This window comes from Malurus melanocephalus, unplaced genomic scaffold, assembly GCF_030028575.1.
Source record: "Malurus melanocephalus ecotype Western Australia unplaced genomic scaffold, MMel_1.1 scaffold_170, whole genome shotgun sequence".
Taxonomy (NCBI): Eukaryota; Metazoa; Chordata; class Aves; order Passeriformes; family Maluridae; genus Malurus; species Malurus melanocephalus.
In genome coordinates, this window is record NW_026623402.1 from 945,301 (window position 1) to 965,167 (window position 19,867).

Genomic DNA, 19,867 nt, shown 5'->3' on the forward strand with positions numbered 1-19,867 from the left:
GGTCTCCTCCCGGCTCGGACCGAGTCCCCTCACGGCACGGGCTCGGGGCCCTCGCGGGCCCGCCTGGGTCCCCTCACGGGGGCGTTTCAGGGCTCTGCCAGGAGGTCGGACGCCGAGCCCAGGACACCGTTTCCAAACCGCTCCTGTTTTGATGGTTAAAATCCCGTYCGTGTTTATTAGGATTTGTTAGGAAAGGGAGTCAGACACAGGTTACAAAGTCACCCTCCTCTCCCTGTGCAGACACCCAGAATGACCTCGGGAGCCCATTCCACGGACAGGCTGCGGCAGGAGCTCGGCAATCGGAGCCGGCAGAGCTCGGGGCACCGTGGCTCACCCACCTTCCCCTCGGAGCGGGCTGAGGGCCGAGGAAAGGCTGTGCCGGGCTGGGAGCAGCCCTCAGGAAGCCCCAGTGTGCCACACCTTAGCCAGGCTCCCCGCTCGATGACGGGCAAATTGCTTAACATYTCATTTCTCCATTTCTCTGAAACTCCTCATCTCCTGAGGCTGTTTGAGAGTAGATCATCGAGATCTAAGGGGCCGAGGTGCTGGAGAAAGGCTTTGGATGGAGTGCAGGTGAGARAGGAAATGAACCACTCCGGCGAGAGCCGAATTTGGAACGTGCATGAGGMGCAGAGTCTGGCCTCGACGAGCACCTCAGCCAAAAATAAAAGATGGAGCAGGTCTCTTTCGGTGAGCACTAACCAATTCCAGACCAAGGAGCTTTCAGCAGGGAACCGTGCCCACCGAACAGAGCCAGCTTTGTAATCGCAGGCCCGAGGGAGCTCGCTGGAAAGCTCYATGTGCAATTCACTCGTGTTTGCAGATGATCATTTGGGACTACGCCGAGCCGAGTGTAGTTTGGAGGTTCACATCTAAGAAACACCTGCACAGAGCCGGGTTTGTGGGGCACTCGACGTTATGGACTAGGTGGAACAAACCCAGAACGAGCCTTTACATCACTCTGACACCCTTCCACTGGCTGCATTTTCACATGGAACCAACTCCAGCCCTTCATCGAGATTCCCTGTGCTGCAGCCAAAACCAAAATTACTTCCGAGCCGGTTGCAAACGCTGCCCTCCTTCTGCTGTGCTCACTGCTACCTCCCTCTGACCCCACCGCACTCCAGAGAGCGACGCTGTACCAGAGCTCTTGTACCTGCTGAGAAGCGCCTGAATCCTCCTCCTACCTCACCTGGCTGTGCTTTGAGCATTTGCCATGAAATGTGCTCCTGGCAGGGATCGCAGGGGATCTGGTACAGATCCTGCCCTCTGCCCAGGCTCGTTTCAGTTATTTGGGGGCTGGCTACAACTTGCTTCAATCACTATCCTGGCAGCGTCCTGCTCTGCATTTTAAACTCCCAACTGGGAAGAAGTGCAGGGAAGGGCAGATTGCCCTGYACAGCAATCTCTGCAGTACTCTTGCAGCTCCAGGGTGGCTGCTCCATCTTCCCTGCACTGGAAGAACCATGGGCTGCAATTTGCTTTGGGAGAAGCACCAAACACACATGCAGATCACCCTGAAARCCATGAACTGCCGTCACTTTCTGCTGTCCACTGCCACCAGCTTGAAGGGACAACATGTACTGCCACCTTTCAACAGTGACCGAGGTGGGAGYGTCCCAGCCTGTTCGGCAGGAGGGCTCCGCTTCTTCACCCCTTCGCTCTAACGCATCTGAATGGAAGATGGAGCAGGGAGCACTCACACAAGCGCTGCGGGCAGATCTCTGGCCCGGTGGGACAGGGATGAGCCATGTGGGGAAGCCCAGCTGTGCGGGCAGCCAGAGGGAAAGCTCCCAGCCTGCGGCAGCAGCAGCGGTGGCGGRAGGCAGGAGCCAGCAGCAGAGCGGAAAGGGCGGGCAGCCCTGGGAGAGAGCAGAGAACCATCGCTGCAGCTCGACGGTCAAATTTAGGCACCTTCTTCCCCGCCAGACTTCAGTGAGGGTCTTAMCCACCCTATCTGGTGTTAAAGCTCCTGCAAGGAGCTCCAGTGCACCTTCATAAATTCCCATCTTTCTAGCATGCTGTTCCTTACTGACCATACCTCCCCATCAAACATCAAACAGAAAAGCCATGCCCATCCAGGTTTCAGATATGCCGAATTTCCTATCAACACTCACCGAAACCCTCCCAACGCTGCAGGGACATCACCCGCAGCCCCTCCTCAGGTTTGATTTCAGCTCTGCACTTCCCTTCTCCTGGTGTAACACCTGCTCCAGAGAGCTGCAGGTATTGGCTCTACATTGATCCTTTGGCTCTGTGATCTCGYCACACTTCAGATTGTACTTAAAAAATATTCCAGTATTTGCTTCCCATCCGTTGTTTTTTTCCACTCTTCCCCAGGAATGGGCACCCCAAGCRAGCTGCAGCCTTGGGCCACACCAGCTCTGTGGTCCAAGCAGGACTCAGCTTATCCAAATCCGGAAGCAGTGCTGATGCCTTTAAAATGGAGGCTACTTAGAGGAATTAGTGAGATTGAGTGCAGTTATCTTAACCTCGGGCGTCAGGCTCCGCTGATCCTCGCGGGCACCAGCCAAGTGGAACCATCCTTCAATCCAAGCAGTTTTACCAGCTTTTATTAGAAACACCAGCACATTTCAAGTTTCCTCTTTTTGATCACAAATATAGTATTTTTCCTCTTTTTAAGTACACAGCATGAGACACAGCATCAGGGCTTTCCATCTTTTTCCGTTTGGTTTTTTTTTTACAGCAATTTCTTTTGGACAAGCTTTGGGCTTAGTGTTCACTGACCTCACCCCAGCCCCAAATTTTGACATCTTGAATTGCTGAAGACATTTATGTGGGCAGATGAATCCGATGGTAGTGAAAAAGGTATAATAGTTAAAAGTTTACAAGTAAAAGCTGAAGCAGAGACCCTCTCCAGTTAAAAAGGATGAAGTGGCGCGGCAGCGCATGATTTTCACAGTACGGGGACAAAAGTTGAGATAAAGATTTGCTCTTCTCCCCCCACTTTCTCCCCCACCAGTGTCCCAATAAAAACGTTAAGGATGTGAAAAACCACATGYGCCCGGTGCTGCCCCGGGATACCGTGCTGGGTTCACTGCACAGCCCGTGCCAGGCACATGGAACCGAGAAGCCTCGAGCTCTGAGGGATGGTGGTTTAGGCTCACAGCGGTTTGAGCTCACACCTACGCTGGGAAAGCTTCCCTGCCCTTTTCAACTCCCAGAAATTCACTGAGGGGAGGAGCGGTGAGTATCCCAGGGAAATGAGGGCAKGGGGACAGGATATTAAAGGGAACATGTACATGATTTGTTATTTTTTATTCCACAGAAAACCCTCAAATCTAGACTCAGAGTTAACAGCAGAAAAATAGTGTTAAAGTCAATAGGTTCATATTTTACTGTAGACTAAATAAATTAGCCTAGAATTAACTCAATACTCTCTATTTTCCTTTCATTGGTGATCCTTCTCTAAATTAATGCAGTTTTTAAAAAGCAACGGCTATTAATAATTTATTCCAGTTAACCCTTATGGATGAACACCTGCGAAGAATCGATGTCTGGGAACCATTCCCCTGTCCTCTCCCTCCCCGAAAAGGAAACAATCACTCAGGGTGTTGTAAAACAGACATACTACCTACAATATCCATGGATCGTGCCTCTCCTACCGCTGCCTCTGGCTGCTCCGGGTCATGAGTGAATCGTCATAGCTATGTCTTACAAAGAACATGATCGAAAAAAATATATAAATAAATAAAAACCTTAAACATTCTTACATGGATTTTAAAGAACAGAATACATGTTAAAAACTTCAGTAATTTATATCAATTTTAAGCAATACTTTATATACAATGGAAAAAAGACATGCATAGTCCAAATACAATGTTGAAAACAGCATTTTCATAACAAAAAAATCCAAACACTAAGTGTTAATACCATGTACATGGATTCAAGAAGGACCACCCTTTTTGTCTGTTGCACACAGTTTATTTAACAATATGATATTATAAGTAAGAAATGAGTTTTTTTTCTTTTTACCATTCTATACAGTGATTGAATCTTCTTGGATTTTCTTATTTATAGTAATTATAGCGCTTGCATGATTTACACTAGAATTGCTTTCCTCGTTTCAAGTTTCACACAGAAGAAAGAAAGAAAAGAATGTTTCTTCTCTATCCAGATCAGCACGGCCTAAGAGTGATCATCCCTATTTTCATCTAAGACCAGTTTTATCAGAGAAACAAAGCAACAATTTCTACATCTGCAAGACAAGGATTTTGGCGTTGGCCAATGTGTGCAAGAGTCAATTCCTATCTTCCCAGGGGTAATACTTCAAACGCCTGCAGAGTTCACTATAGAAAACAAAAATCTTCCCGCCATGTGTCAAAGTTACCGGGATACACTATAATGTTGCATTATTTCAGGAAACAGTTTCTGAATATTATTTTTTTTTCTTCTTTTAAACGCAAATGTTTAAAGTCTTGAAAATACAAATAAAAAATATGAATATAATGAACTTGTTTTCCCCGTTAAAAAAAAGGTATGAGTCAACAGCAACAAAAAAATAAAAACCAAAAAAACCCACAAAAGAGACCAGATATTTTAACCGCCTGGCTTTAACAAAAAAATATATTCTTTGTATTGTTTTTTTTTTCTTTTTATTTTTAAACAGCAATTAATTCTTCCATCTGTAGGAAGCAGCAGTTCCATCTAGGATTCAAAACAACCCAGATGTCTGAATTTTCAGTACAAAATATCCAAGAACACGAAAGGAAAGAAGAAACAAAAGTGATGCTCCCATAATGCTACAAACCCTCCACAAATTTCTCTAATGTGTCCCCGGTGGTGTCACCGACCAGAGACAATTCGTTAGACAACGCACTGCGGTTGGGGGTGTTTAGTTGGGGAAGCATTGCACTCTGTTCTGGGTTGCCCAAGTGTCCCTGATCCATGGAGCTAGCCATAGTGACTGCGAGTCCTGGGTGGGGGGAACCAGTCTGGGGAGAGACGTGGTGCGGTGACGGTTGGGGCTGTATCCTGGGTGACGGGCTGGAATGTGGTGGCTGGGACTGGGGACGGGGAGATTGAACGGGCGCTGGGGACCGCACCTGGTTGCTGAGGGAGGTGGCGATCTGCTGGCCAGGGAGATGAGACGCCTGTGGTTGTCCTGAGAGCATGTGCTGCTGTGGGCTCATGGGGTTGGGCTGCCCGGGGGACCCTATCTGCTGCTTCATCTGCTGCTGCTGCAGGATGCGCTGCTGCAGGGCCTGCTGGATGTTGGGAGCGCCGTCCGCCCCCAGGCCGGGCTGGCCCATCTGGTTCAGCTGTCCCATCTGAGCCATCTGTCCCATGGAACTCCCCTGTATGGATAGGTGCTGCTGCATCCGCTGCTGCTGCATGGCTTGGGGGTAACCTCCCGGCCCTTGGGGCTGCTGGAACTGGTTGTGTGCTGCCATCCCTCCTGCCATGCCAGCTCCTCCCTGCTGCTGCTGCTGCTGCTGTTGCTGCAGTAGCTGTCGCCTCAGGATCTCGCGGTACTGCGGGCTCATGTTGGCCATGCTGGGGTTGTGGCCGGGGTTCATGATGTTGATTGCCTGTCCTTGGGGGTTCATAGCTCCGATCCCTTGCTGCTGCGGTGGGACACTCGGTCTCTGCACTCCGGCTTGCATCGCATTCATGTTCTGCAGTCCCGCCTGTGCGTGCATGCCGGGCTGTTGCATGCCGGTCTGTGGCTGCTGCATCCCGGGCTGGGGCTGTATCCCTGCTTGCGGCTGCATCCCAGGCTGGTTTGCCGCGTATTTGGCTGTTCTTTGCTTTATAAAAGCTGCCATAAGCTGAGGGTTGGATTTAAGTATATTAAGAACCTGCTGCTGCTGCTGTGGAGAACTCGGCGATTTCAAGGTCCTCAGCAAGTCCTGAAGTGCATTGGGGGTGATGCTYCGCGGCGCCTGCTGCATGCCCGGCATCCTGGGCCCGGCCACGGCTTGCGGCGTCGCCATCGGCATCACCGGTCTGGCCATTCCCGGCTGCATCGGCTGCTGCTGCGGCATCGGCGGTGACTGCCACTGCCCGGGCGGCATGTTGGACATCACGGGGCCGCTCACGGGGTTGGGCCGGGGTACATTCATGCTGACTTGTGGCATCTGGTTCACCGAGCCCACCGTGGGGTTCACGAGGCCCGGGCGGCCGGGAGGCAAACCATTGTTCATGTTGTTGACCCTGTAGAGCTGCTGCTGCTGCTGGGCAGCCTCTCTCTCGATCTGCCGAGCCGCTTCCACGGCGGCTGGCGGCGGCTGAGCCGGAGGCGGCGGTGCAGAAACCGGGTTTGCGGGTTTTCCTGTCGACACAGTAGTGGGGGGCTGAGTTCTGGACACACTGGGAAAGCCGGCTGGTGACATACTTACAGGGGAGGGCTGGGGCTGGGGAGCAGGCTGCGGTGTTTGCGGTGTACTTGGCTGCTGCGTTGGGGTACCAGGCGTTGCTGAGGTAGGAGAAGGCAAACTTTGCTGAGGCACGTTTCGGGTGTTCATGGTAGCCATCCTTCTGCGCATGAGCTGAGCCTGCTGCAGGCGGTGCTGGATCTGCTGCTGTCGGAGCTTGTGTTTGATATTGAGACAGAATGGCACGGGGCATTTGTTCTCTTGGCAGTGTTTGGCATGGTAGCAGCAAAGAGCTATGAGCTGTTTGCACACCGGACAGCCACCGTTGGTCTTGCGCTTGCAGCCCTTGGTGTGCTGGACAACCCGTTTCATCTTCTGGCAGGATGGCAAGGAGCAGTTTGCGTTGCGGCACTGGCAGGCGTGGACGAGGGACTGGATGCAGCGCTGGATGCTCAGCCGGCGCGACTCCTGGGGGCTCTTGGACTGCTGCTCTCCTTGGCTGTTGCTCTCATCATCCAGACCCAGGCCCCATTTAACCATCTTGTGGTCATGGCTCTTAGTGTTGTAGCAGTTGATGCAGAGGTCGTAGTCCTGCAAGAAGAGAAAACCCAGAGCTCAGCTGCTGATAGGGCATGAACCACATGGGCAGAGAGCAGGGTGGTGCCATGGAGCAGCACCAGCCCCCTGTGCAGGCACACGTTAGGTGTTTGTGGGTACAACCACACAAAACACAAGCAGGATGACAGTCACACACTGCCAACAGTCAATTCACACCCGTACTCAGCCAGGGAGGTGGGCTGTGGGGCAGGGAGGGCAGCAGGCTCTGCAAAGCCACCCTATAATCACAGCTCTTCACTTGGCAGCTAACAATGCAATCAGAGGCTGTCATTGTGTCATTTTGTTACATGAAAATGTCTTGCAGAAATGAATTTTTTTTTTTTTTTAGTTTTTCCCTTTTGATGACTTTAACTGTTTGTTTTTCTGTGATACCTACTGGGGTGCCAACACCCTCCAACTAGTAAGATAAATCTAMAGTCAACTGCCTAAAAAAGTAGGGTCTGGCTCTCCATTTATCTATCCTTAGTGTAATTACCACCTAATAATTACTACCTTGAAATGTTTTTTAAAATCTATAAACAAGTGCAAGTTCCATGCTGCAAYAGACACTTACCTGAAAACCCCCCCAGTTTTGCCCTGTCCCTTTTTTGGCTTGAGGAAAGGCACTCCCTTACACAGAGGTACCCAGAGGCAGCCTAAAGGCCCTACCTCCTTCCACCATCTAATTCCTTATGTGTGCCCGATCCATCTCCTGCAGCCTTGCCTCAAGAAGCTCTGCTCAAGCTTTCCTCAGAGGGATTAATTAAGACTCTTCCCCACAAATGTGGCAGTAACTTGCAGTGTAAAAACGAGGCTGCACTTATTCAGATTTCTTTTGTTCAGCTGCAGCCAGAGGTCAACACAAGCCCTCCAGAAGCCTCAAGCGTACCGRTACAGCCCCATGGATACCTGCTCTCTAACACAGATCCTAAAATTTRAGCAACCTGGTCTAGTGGAAGGTGTCCCTACCCATGGCAAGGGGTGGACTGAGATGGTCTTTTAGGTCCCTTTCAACCTAAACCATTTTAAGATAAGTGATTCCTTAAAATTAAGTTGCAAACTTGGCTATGGAGAGGAGCTGTAGCAGAATAAACAATGCAGCAGGAGCAATTCCAGAGCACTGATGTTTTCCATGGTGAAAAACTAARGTCACTTATTCCAGAAGAAGAGGCACCCACCTCTTCTACCCACCTGACATTCACCTTTCYTTAGGGCTTAGCAGCCCTTTTATCAGAATAGACTTAATTTGGAGGAACTTTGGGCAATATCCAAAAAACCCCATCAAACTCAGCTGTAGGACAACAGAGGGCTGTTCTGAGGTGCCCCCCAGATCCCTCACAGACAGTGCAATGCCCTTGCTCACACGTACCTCGCAGACAGTGCAATGCCACCTGGTCTCCACGTGGTGCTTGCACTCATTGCACGTGTAGACGAAGCGATCCTGCCCCTGGGTGTGCAGCTCCACCAGCATGCACAGCGTGGACCACTTGGATCGGCGCAGGGAGGAGAATTCCCAGTGCTTATCTCTGGCCAAGGTGAGGAAGGCATCTCGCCCGTCCATCAGATCACAGCTCAGTAAGGGATCCGGGTCCACAATGGGGTGCAGGGTGTTGATCACAGGCCCAGCGTGCAAATGAATCACAAAAAACACCTGCAGATAAACGGGGGAAGAAGTAAAAGGCAACGAGGTCAGGTAATGTTGCAGGAAGGAGCGCGTGTTTTCTGCAGTGATGGTGTGCTMCAAACCTTATCTAATTAACTTAGTTTAGACTAATCTCTTTCAATATGTTGTTATGCAACAGAAGCATTCCCAGCCCAACCACAGAGGGTTTACTCCTCCTGACTTTTCAGTTCCGAATATCACCATGCCTGGATTTACAGGAATAAACCCTTCTCTTTACACAGCAGATTCCCACTGTACCTCTTTATGCTTCTCCATGGTGGCATAGAGCTTCTGAGACAGGTCATTGGACACGTTTGGCATGCTGGGCTTCTTCTTGTTAGCTCTGCTGATGCTGCTCTTATTCTTGTTGGTTTTTTTGTTGTTCTTTTTCTTGGCATTCTTGCTGTCGCCCTGGCTCCCCTGCAATAAAGGCACGGGGAAGATGTTACACTTTGGAGAGCTCTCTCCCATTCACTGGGCTCACAGTGACACACTTCTGCTGTCAGGAATAGAACTTTGTTCCAATGCCTGCAAATCAGCCCTCCTGTGTTAAATATATCCTATCTTCCAGGAAAAATAAAAAGCCAAACTGGCAGGCAAACAAATCCAAACAYTGTTTAAAAATAGACTTTAAAAGTATGTATATACATTAAAAAATKCCTATTTTACACTGATTATTTTTCCTTCTCAAACATCATCCTTCAGCTTCCAATGCTTTAGATCTTCCAGCTGATGACAAAATGACACAAATAATATGGACTTAAAATTCCAGGAGTGCAGCACTTTGCTTTGCTGTGTCACATACTTGCTTGAGCCCTGATTTAATGTTTGTTTTTACTGAACAGATTTAGGGCTAGGACACAGATAAGAACATGCAGGATTTGAATTGAAACCAACAAAACACATTATTCTCCATCCTGAAGACTTCCAGCTGCACGTGCAACTCTCCAAAAAATAATCTCCAAAACCTCTGCTTGTGCCTGAGTTACAACACAGACCACAGTGGCCATACACTGAATGTTAGATGCAAGTAAAGAGAGTGAAAAATAGCAGATGATGCTATTTAGATGACCTGGGAAAACAGAAATAACTTTCAGAGTTCTCATGTCCTTGAAAAATCAAATCCCAAGCCCTCAGCAGGGCGGGCTCAGGAAAAACCCCTCTCAAACTTCTTGAATGTTGGTCATCATAAAATTAAAAATAAGCTACTGAAATACTTGGGTATATATAAATATAAATATATAAACAAATGCAAGCAAGCTCCATGAACATTATGTACAAGCAAACACAGGGTTTATCCACAGGCATACTTATTCGAGGAAAACAAAAATATTYCAACTGCAGAAAGCAGTTCTATTTATAGACTGCTGCCAACCTTCCATTCCATTAATTAGGTTTAGACAGGAATTCCCTGTCCACTCCTGGGCTCTCTCTAAATAATTTTGTGGATTTTTTTTTTACCAAACCTGTTTGGAAATTAAAATGAGACTATTTTACGGGAAACCAGACAGAGCTCTAAGTGACTTGAAGGGAYTCAGAAGCTACCTCTTATGTTCCCTCCTTGACTGCCCCCAAATTTTCTACCACTGATGGAAYTGGAGCCTGTCCTTCTTTGCCTCCACATCCTAAAGAACCAACTGAGATCTGCAAATTTAAACACCAAAAGGAAGAACAGACTGAAACTTACCAAACAAGCCAAGTCTAAGATTTCTTTCTATTCCACCTTTAGCAAGTTTGTATTTGGTAAACCATACAAAGTATTCCAAGCTGTTTTAAGAAGTTGTAGGGCTGTGTTTGTACCACTTCATTCTGACATTCAGCCAGATCAGCCAGAGATGCTGATGGGTGGTTCTTGGGGGAGCCTCACCCCTTCAGAACCTTTGCCAAGAATTCTGAATATTTACCACCTCTTTAGACTCCCCTTGACTGATACCTGCAGCACATGTGGAAGGTTTCTCTTCACATACACAAAATTACAGAAGAAGAATTTAAGACAGATTCTGTGCCATTGCAGCACCAAGATCCATGTGGTGCTTGTACCCAGGGAGATCCCCCACTGCTGGGCAGTTTCCTCCATGAAGTGACATTTTCTGCACACTTTTAAATTTGCTCCTTTTCCTAAGCCAAGTGGCAAAGACCCCGTTGTCCCMTTCCTGGATGACACCTCAGCAACCCGGGTGCAGGTTTTGTCCCCCTGCTGCCCCTGGCATTAAATGGGAGCACAGGGATGTTCCCAGCCAAGACTGCATTGTCTCACTTTAGGCCACAACTTATCTGAGTTCACAGTTTATTGCTCTGGGCTTTTTCAAACACCTTTTCCCCCTTCCAGATGCAGAGTAAACGCTCACACCAGTGTTTTCCATGATTTACTGGAAGTGATCCTTCCAGTGTTAGTAAGAGAGGGCTGCAGCCTAATTCCAAGCTTTGCCTTCCACTTCTTTTTGCACCRCTCTTTGTTGAACTATCTCAATATTCAAAGTTACATTCAGAAGGATCAAAGTGGAAGCTATTAACTTTCTGGTTCCATAAAAACATAGCCACAAAATGTATTAGCTTTGAAAGAGCTGCTAAGGTTTAACAGAAAGAACTTTCTGACATTACAAAATTAATGTATTAAGGTCCATCCCTCCACATCAATCCCATGTAATGCAGACTGAAGGCAAACAGTCACAGCATCTAAGCTGAAGGCAGGTTTTCCCCAGGTAAAGCTTTTGGTTCCACCTCTATCTATTAGACTTCAAATTTTCCTACAACATTTATTTTCAAAACATCTTGCTGCAAATCTCAAGTAAAAGGGACAGTGCAGAAGTGCTGAGACCATTTGGTTGCAGATAAAATCAAGACAGAAATAAAAATGAATGATGACATTCTGTCCAGGGCCCTGAAAAACTTGGTTGTTTGGGGGTTCTTGGGGTTTTTTTTTTTGGTTTGCTTGGTTTTTATAGACAAAGAGAGAATGCTGGTGAAGGAACAGCACCATCAGGATCAACATTTCCCACCAAYGCAAAGCCTGCAATAAACACTTTGAAATTTCAACCCTTTACTGTTGCAAATGACTACAAGTACCTGTGCTTAAATAACAACCACATTTCATTCAGCTTTGAAAAATTCAGCACCTTTCAAAATGCAAATACTGGAGGTGCTTTGCAAAGGTGTGAACCAGAAGCTCAGCCAAATGACTGTAAGCAAATGTAGTGTGGCAAAAGCAGCTTAACACATTTCTCTGAGAAGAGATGTTGAACTGACATAAGTGACTTGAGTCTGTTAAAAAAACTCAACACAATCCATCAGTAGATTTCTTAACCAAGAAGAACACCAGAAATGCAGTTAAAGGGACCTCTGATTTCATGTCTGCTGTGACAGACCTTTYCTAGTTTAACTCTCTCTTAAAGCATTAATTACCAGCCTTGTGAGCTAAGGGAGATACAGCACATGAAGTTAACCCACCTCTGTTGTTTCACTAGCTGCAGTGCTCTCTTCCTTCTTCCTCTCCTCCTCCTCCTGCTCCAACTCCTTAATGCTTTCCTCCAGCACATTGGGCCAGAAATCACCTTCAAAGTAAGGCAGCTCCTTGGCACTGGTCAGCCTGTCCTCGGTTGCTTGTTTGAAGATGTCCTGTTGAGCACATCACACCAGAGCAGGAATAAAGAAAAAAAGATCACTTAGGAGAGAGAGAGGAGAAGCAGAGACACAGCCCAGAGCTGCACTGAGCAGCTGAGCCTCCCTCACAGCCCTGGCTGCTCCTGCCAGCTCTGCTYTTCTGGGGGCAGCTCCAGAGCCAGCCTGGCAGTGCTGACACWGCCCTGTCCCTGTTCCATCTGAGAGGGACAATGCTGAGGCTCTCCTGACCCCATCACACCATCAGTTCATGTTCCTGACATCATGAACAAGACACCCCTAGAAAACACAACAAACCCTCCCTGCTTTCAAGACCCCCTGATCAGGAGACCCAGATTTCCCAGCTCATTGCTACATTGATGACAAGGCTTGTTGGAGGCTGTTCCTACTCCTTACATTTAGTAACTGTCACTTGCCATCAAAACATCAATTTTTTSCAGCACTGTCACTACTATTGAGGAATTCTTGTAAATTTTAGCATGAAAGGAGTGGCAAATGCTCCCTCTGCCACCTTCTCCTTATTTCCTTGGGTACATGTGTGAAATTCTCCAGTTATGAAAATCATTCTTGTCATAAGGAGTTTTTTTATTTCACACTAGTGGGGTCCAGCATTGCACCTGCTCCTCCAGAATCACCAGAAACAAACAGCTTCTATAAACCTTGACAAGCTCCATATTTCCTTGCCTAGAAAATGCAGTGAAAGACAAATACACAAAGGCAGGCTCTTGCACATTTCTCTTCATGCAGACACCAAACCTAAGGAATTTTCAGCCTGAAAGGCAGAACCTCAAGAAAGTCTATGAAAATGAAGATACAGGCTGAGAATAAACCCCTCTACAACATTACCCCACTTTTCAGGTGTTATGAAACAACACTTGCTCCCTTCCAATGAAAAGTCCATAAAAATTAAATCAGAAATTAAACAGTAACAAACCTTGTAGTCATGAATGATTCTCTCAGCAAATGCCTTGTCCAGCATCTTCTTATACCATTCTTGCAAACGTTTGGGTTTGGGTATTTTCTGGTCAGGTGGGTGGCAATGAAAGATGTAATCATCTCCTTCACTGGGGGGACAGGCCCAGATGTGCCCTGTCACATACCTGTGCCACACAACAAACAAYATCTGTGACTGCCACTGTAAAATTAACTCAAATCCAGTTACAAATTCAGACCTCTGGCTTTGTTTTTTAARTTTTAGAGGTTTTTTTCTTTGTAGCAAAGATGCTGAGGCAATAACCTGTATTTTGATAAGGGATGACGTCTGGGATATAATAACGAAGCTGAAACATCATGAAGCTCTGATCAAATGAATGATGTGCTGTCAGTTAAGGAATCCCAACAACAAAAAACAACTTAGCAACAAAATTCCAATTTCTCCACTGCAGAAGAAGCGTTTGCTCCACGTACCTCAGAGAGGGCAGAAGGAAACAGAGACTGCCCCAAGTGAAAAGGTACCCACCACCCAGGATTCAAACAAAACCACTAAAATCCCAGTGTCTGGTTTGTGACTTACCCAAGTTTCTTGACGTATTCCAGGTATCCAATGAGGATCTCGTGATAAACAGCGGTTCGGAGGCAGCGGGGCCGGAAGAAGTGGATACTGTCAAGGTAAGAGATGTACACACGCCTGCAGGGAGAGAGGGGCACAGTCAGGGGGGCTGAATGCTGCTCTGCCTCTGAAAGCTCAATTCCACACTAGACACACATGCAGAAAGACAAACTAATSATGATGGGATTTTAATGCATATTTAAATATCTTAATCTGGTGTAAATAATCCTCAAAAGCAAAAGAGGAACAGCATTTTCTTAGATAGCAGGAATATACATCGAGAGGCAAAATTAAAAGAAGAATCAAAAAAATGGTAACATTTTTGTTGTGATGTTTGTCTTTCCCTTCCAAGTCAGCTGCAGCTCTACAGCAGGACATATTTGTGTCACAGAACTGCAATGTATTTCCCAAGTTTCTGTGTCTGACAGTGACTGTGCAGGGGACTGGGGAGATGGCCAAGGAGGTTACCTGGTGTTTGGAGGGGGGCAGTCTGAGCCATATTCCTGCACGTGCATCCCAAAGAAACACACATCCACCCCGTCAATCTCCTCGAACGCAAACAGAGCTTTGGTACGGTAAGGGAAGGATTCTGACATCTCACCAGAATCCACAAATCTGCAGGAAAGGGCAACAGGAGGGAAAGAAGTAAGCAACAAAAAGTCAATTATTAAAGCAGTGTCCTACCAGAAGGAGGGGATTATTTTCAACCTTATTTTTAACTCATTAGGAACATTTTTATGCAGGAGTTAAACGGGGTCAGATCAGAGCTGCAGTAAAACAGCGAGTGCTGTTAGTGAAAATTCATGGAAAGACTGTTTCCATATAGAACACAGCACTGAACAGGCCAGCATTGAGTACATGAATATCCTCAGAGACCACAAGACTTTAAATAGGTTACAGAGCAGAAAATGTGATGCTTTAGTATGAAGTGACRTCACATGGACACAGTCTTTATGAATTAAAACCCAAAATACTTCACTGACTAAAACCTTTTAAGCTTTTCATTTATAATGAGGCAAATTAAAAATCACTTCTGAAAGCTGAAGTGTTTATAAAAACACAACAAATTGAAGGAAGAGTAGGAAACAGAATCTCAGCAATTGCTCCAAACTGAACTATGAATTCTGTAACCACAATGTGACCACTCTCAGGATGTAGTGATGCAAAATCACAGTACTGTAAGCAAGGATAAGCCACCAAAACAGTCACTTTCTCTACATTTTTTAACCTTTCATAATCTTAAACATGCCCTAATTTCAAAAATATGCAAAGGCATTAAGGTGCAAATTGGCACAGTTTTGCAATATGCATGCAAGGAGACTTCAAAATACAACAAAAATAATCACATTTATTATAATTAACAGGACTAACCTGGATTTCATTCCTGGTTTAACTTCTACTGTCTTATCTGAACTTGCTACTACTCTGACAAAGACCTCTCCAGCCTCAGGATGGTTCTGTCGCCGCAGGAATTTGTTCACTCTGTCTTCCAAATGGTTCCCTAAACGTGTGGTCTGCAGCCCTGGAAGGGAAGGGGAGAACACGACCATGCAAATGTTAATATTGGAGCAGCCACTGTTCAGGTCAGAGTGTTTCAGCTTCTCCTCTGGATGGAAGGAGGTTTCTTCCCTTTTATTTTACCTCCATATGAAAATTGGATGGTTTTATTTACGCAGCCAAAATTAACAAAAGCAAACCCATCCATGCTTTTCCCCAAAAGCAAACCCCCCATGCTTTCCACACCCCATGGTGGCAGCTAAACCCACTGGAGTGGCACAATTACCCTGAAAGTGGAGTGACAAAGGCAGCTTTACGTAGCATTTTTCAATTTCAAGCTTATTTTATGAACCCTGCAAATGTTTTCTCCTCCCAGCCCCACTCTCTGGCTGGCTGACAGAGATTACATCAYTTTATAGATCTGGCTCCATGCCACACCTTTTCAAGCGAAGCAAAGCAAATCAACAGAAATGAAAAGCCTTTTGACTTCAATGGAGATTTCATTGCTTTTGCTCTTCTTTTCAAGAGAGCTTTTGGGCTGCAGTTGCAGCAATCTGCACATCAAGGTTAAATAGTTCCTGCCCAGAGATGGAGGTCTTGGGAAGTTCAAGACCACAGATTGTCCAGATGCCCTCGCTCCATCTTTACATTCACAATTGGCTTTTGTGGGGAGAGCTGGKTTTGTGGTCTTACAGGATGTGATGGTTTTCAAATAAATCCACAACAAATTACAGAAATTATGATGATTTTGGGTTAAATTAAGAAAACAGAAGGACCCCATTGTTTTGACTTGAAGATTTATGACTCTTTYTCTTATCCTGCTGTACTTATTTTASCACTCATATTTCTACTTCACTTTATGGTCAATCTACTATCTTTTCCAAAGTGATGGAGTAATCTACAGATGTTAATCTTACTAAAATACATTTAATTTTCTGCTCTCTAKTGCTTCATTTTTCAGTTCATATTTGACTCCCGACACAAGGCCTTTGTTTTTTCCCACTGACTCCTGMGCCTGCACACAGAATTCTGCAGTGAAATATCTGTGCTAACAATTACATCAGGCTCCAATACAGGGGAAAAAACTCACATATACTCAAGGGACTATCTCCCTTTCTAAGGGATTTATATGTTTAACATTTTATTTTAGAGACTCACAGATTGGTCTGGGTTGGAAGAAACCTTAAAGCTCATCCTTTCCCACCTCCCTGCAACAGGCAGGGACACSTTCCACTGTCCCARGCTGCTCCAAGCCCTGTCCWGYCTGGCCTTGGACACTKCCAGGGATCCAGGGGCAGCCACAGCTTCTCTGGRCAATCTGTGCCAGRGAGRAATTCCTCACAGGGAATATTCCTTCCCAATATCCCACCTATCCCTGCCCTCTGGCAGCTTAATTAAAATCAATTTACAGAAACTGCCCAAGGCAGTAATCTTGATTTACATATTTTAGCCTGACCCCTTGTTCAGTGATATTCTGTGGTTATAACCAGCACAACACAGCCTAAATATCTAAATTTACCTGGGAGCAATTAGTAACTTCAATTAAAAAATGAAATTTAGAGGCAGGTGGAAGTAAAGACACACCAAGTCCTTCACCACTTCCACCACACTGAGCCTTTCCCATAGTTTCCTATTCCAATGCATTAATTATACTGGCCTTTGTGTATGTAATAGAAAGATKATTTTAAAGGATATTCACAAACACTTTATGAAGGAATCATTTTGTTTGGTTGATTTTTCTGAAGACAAACAGAAAAAGAAGAAAGGACTCCATTTCAGCTGATGAGTGGGGACATTTTTAGAAAGCCACTGGAGTTAACTCTACTGTCTTGTGCTTTCATCTCATCATCTTCCCAATGCTAAGCAACCAAGTGRTATCTGCTTCCTTCCTTATGCTACAATGCATTAAAGCTTGAAAACCAACAAACAGAAGAAGACCAGATAAGGAGATAAAAGAAATAGGCAGTGTTAAAAAGACATGTACTGCAAGGAAAGGATCTAAAAGTTGCATATTTTGATCTATTAAAATGTGGAAGTTGTTATAGAAAGCAATTGGATTTTGCTTCTTGGACACCTCTCACATATATATACCTCTAATAAAACCTGAAATCTCTGAAAACTGCAGTGCAAACCTGAAAAAAGGCACCCAGCCTGCTGACAAGAAACCACCAGCACATTTSTGTGACAGCAGCAATGGCCAGACCTTTGTAAGTGGATGAGCAATCAGACAGAAGAAGAAAGTCCAACTCCTGCCTTACTGTGACTTCTTGTCAGGAAACTACTCTGAGTGACTTATTTGTCAGGATATCTTTTGTCTTTGAACCTCTCTGCATTGGCTGCTGGTGAGGTAATATTTGCAGATTTTCTTAGCTAAATAAATACTCCAAAAGTTGGGGGTTTCACAGCAGAAGGCAGCTGCACACTGGTTATATTTGGCAGACTATCAGTTAAGATAACCAATTTCACTCACTACACATTAGGAATATCAATGTTCCATGACAGCTGAGGGATGTGCTGTCTTGGTTATCAGCAGTTGTGCCATCATGCTTGAAAAAGTGGAGAAATATTGATGGCATCTTGGGCTGTAAATATTTGTATGGGAAGAGGGAACATGKTAATGTTTCAAGCTTTCACTGCTTAGGTTTGTTTTTGGGTCAGCAGCAAGACCAAGGTTTTGATGACAAGAACAGGCTTCCCTTTCCCTTCCCTGCTCTTGCACTCCCAGCAGAGCACTGYTGGAGAAAGCTGATCTCCAGAACGGAGCCCACCAGGGGATTACAGCTGGCAGGACTCAAATCCTCATGGGAGAAAGACAAGACAGCCAAACAGCAGGGAAAGGAGAGGGAGAAGGAGGAAAGAAAAAAAGCACCATTATTTCCCTGTCCAGAACAGAATGGTTACCTTCAACTAAATGGTTACTCAAACTTCAAGCAGTGTCACAGAACAACTGCAGATGTCCAGGGAATTTCACACTTATTTTAAGGAAACTTACATCAATACAYGCTCTAAAGTCAGCATAGAACAGAACAGACATCCATTTAAAATGGGTACCTAAAACTACAGCTGGATTTCATAGTTTTATTMATGTTCTCCCTCAATTTTAATCTGTCTTCAATGAGACTGATTTAGGCCTCTTTAACAAAACTCTCCTGAGTGCATGAGTTTCCTCCAGAGACYATTCTGATTACTGGAACCCACCATCATCACCTGCAAATTTACCCCCTCCACATCTCTTCTTAYACAATCAACCACACACAAATTACCAAGAAGCCACATTTTTAATGCAAAACCTTGRCTTTTTCCCAGTTTGGAAGATTCAGGCTTGTACAGGCACATCACCCAGTAATGCCCAGAACTTCCACCGACCAAGGAAGCTCGAGGGAGGAATGAAGTGTACCTGCAAGTTCTACTTGTTCYAGTGGCTGAATCACCCTCTCGGTGTCTACACTCACTTTATTTTGCTGCTCTCTGCAYTGACTCTGCATTTCCAACACCAGTCCCTTCTCTTCCCCCACYAAACATGGGCATGAATAGAAATGACCCAATTATGTTCTCTGATGTCAAATGTCTGCAGAGAACCCTGTTTAAGGATTGTAGAGACTGAGACAACCACACCTGGCATCATCTTGCCCTCTCTTTAGTGCCCATTTCTACAAGACCATGGCAGTGGTTACTGCCAAGGGCACCCAGTGGGWTGAGTTACTCAGTTCTTGCTCCACCACCCATTCTGGAGGCAGGAAAATCTCTCCCAACACTTTGGTGCTTGGCAGCAGCACCTGAACTGCAGCACAGTTTGTTAGTGGAAGGGGGCACAGAGGTGACAGAGGGAACAGTAATTTCACCACAGCTCCAACACTCATGGACACCTGGCAAAATGCAGCCAGTGAAGTGCACACAGCCTTGCGCTCCTCCTGTTCTTTTTCTCCCTCCTTTTGCTTTTAACCCCAGAAAAATAAGGACAAAGATGCCAAACACCTCAAGCAGCAACAAGACTGACCACATAAACAGCAGAGCTTTAAAATGTTGATTAAAATTSTGACAGCCTCGGGCTATGCTGCTCCCATTTTGCAAATGTTCCTGTGCTGTCTGTCATGACAACACAAAGTCTCCATCAAAAACCCATTAGAKGTGGCAGGGAGAAGATGAATGTTGAAGATAAAAACAGAAATWCCAAACTCACTTTTAGCGCTGAATTTGTTTTCTTTGCGTGTTCTACCAGTTTTCTTCAGACAATTATCGCAGACAAACCTATTGAGGAAAAAAAAAAGCCAAAAATTTAGCATAAACCCATTACTGGTGAGCTTAAACCCAATGTTTGAACATGTAATTTAAATGTCAGAGTGCAATATATTTTTCCCCGGCTTTGAACAGCTTGTATCACTCAATTTTGGAGGGATTTAAAGCCTTTATGAGCTGGGTTARCTCTGCCAAGCAGTTACACCTGCATTTGTGTTCTGTGCACACCAACTYCCCTCCAGCCAGCTGCCCTTGTTTAAGAGCTAGAAAGAAACCACACAGATCTGTGTGGATAAATATGCACATTTTCATCTCAATATACTGAAAWAAGACCCCAAACACACACAAAAATMTTTTATTTAGAAATGT

General features: G+C 45.7%; 1 protein-coding gene across 5 annotated transcripts in view; it reads right to left on the reverse strand.

Moving 5' to 3' along the window:
- Positions 1-2,556: 2,556 nt before the first annotated feature.
- The window catches only part of CREBBP (CREB binding protein), a 95,071-nt gene continuing 77,760 nt past the window's right edge, over positions 2,557-19,867 (reverse strand). For all 5 annotated transcript variants that reach the window (XM_057372403.1, XM_057372402.1, XM_057372405.1 and 2 more), the window contains 9 exons: positions 19,443-19,510; positions 15,137-15,287; positions 14,234-14,380; positions 13,730-13,843; positions 13,151-13,316; positions 12,046-12,213; positions 8,857-9,018; positions 8,305-8,586; positions 2,557-6,929 (listed from right to left, as the gene is read on the reverse strand). In XM_057372403.1, coding sequence (XP_057228386.1) covers positions 4,764-6,929; positions 8,305-8,586; positions 8,857-9,018; positions 12,046-12,213; positions 13,151-13,316; positions 13,730-13,843; positions 14,234-14,380; positions 15,137-15,287; positions 19,443-19,510 — 3,424 coding nt within the window. In that variant the 3' untranslated portion in view covers positions 2,557-4,763. The remainder of the gene's footprint in view (positions 6,930-8,304; positions 8,587-8,856; positions 9,019-12,045; positions 12,214-13,150; positions 13,317-13,729; positions 13,844-14,233; positions 14,381-15,136; positions 15,288-19,442; positions 19,511-19,867) is intronic.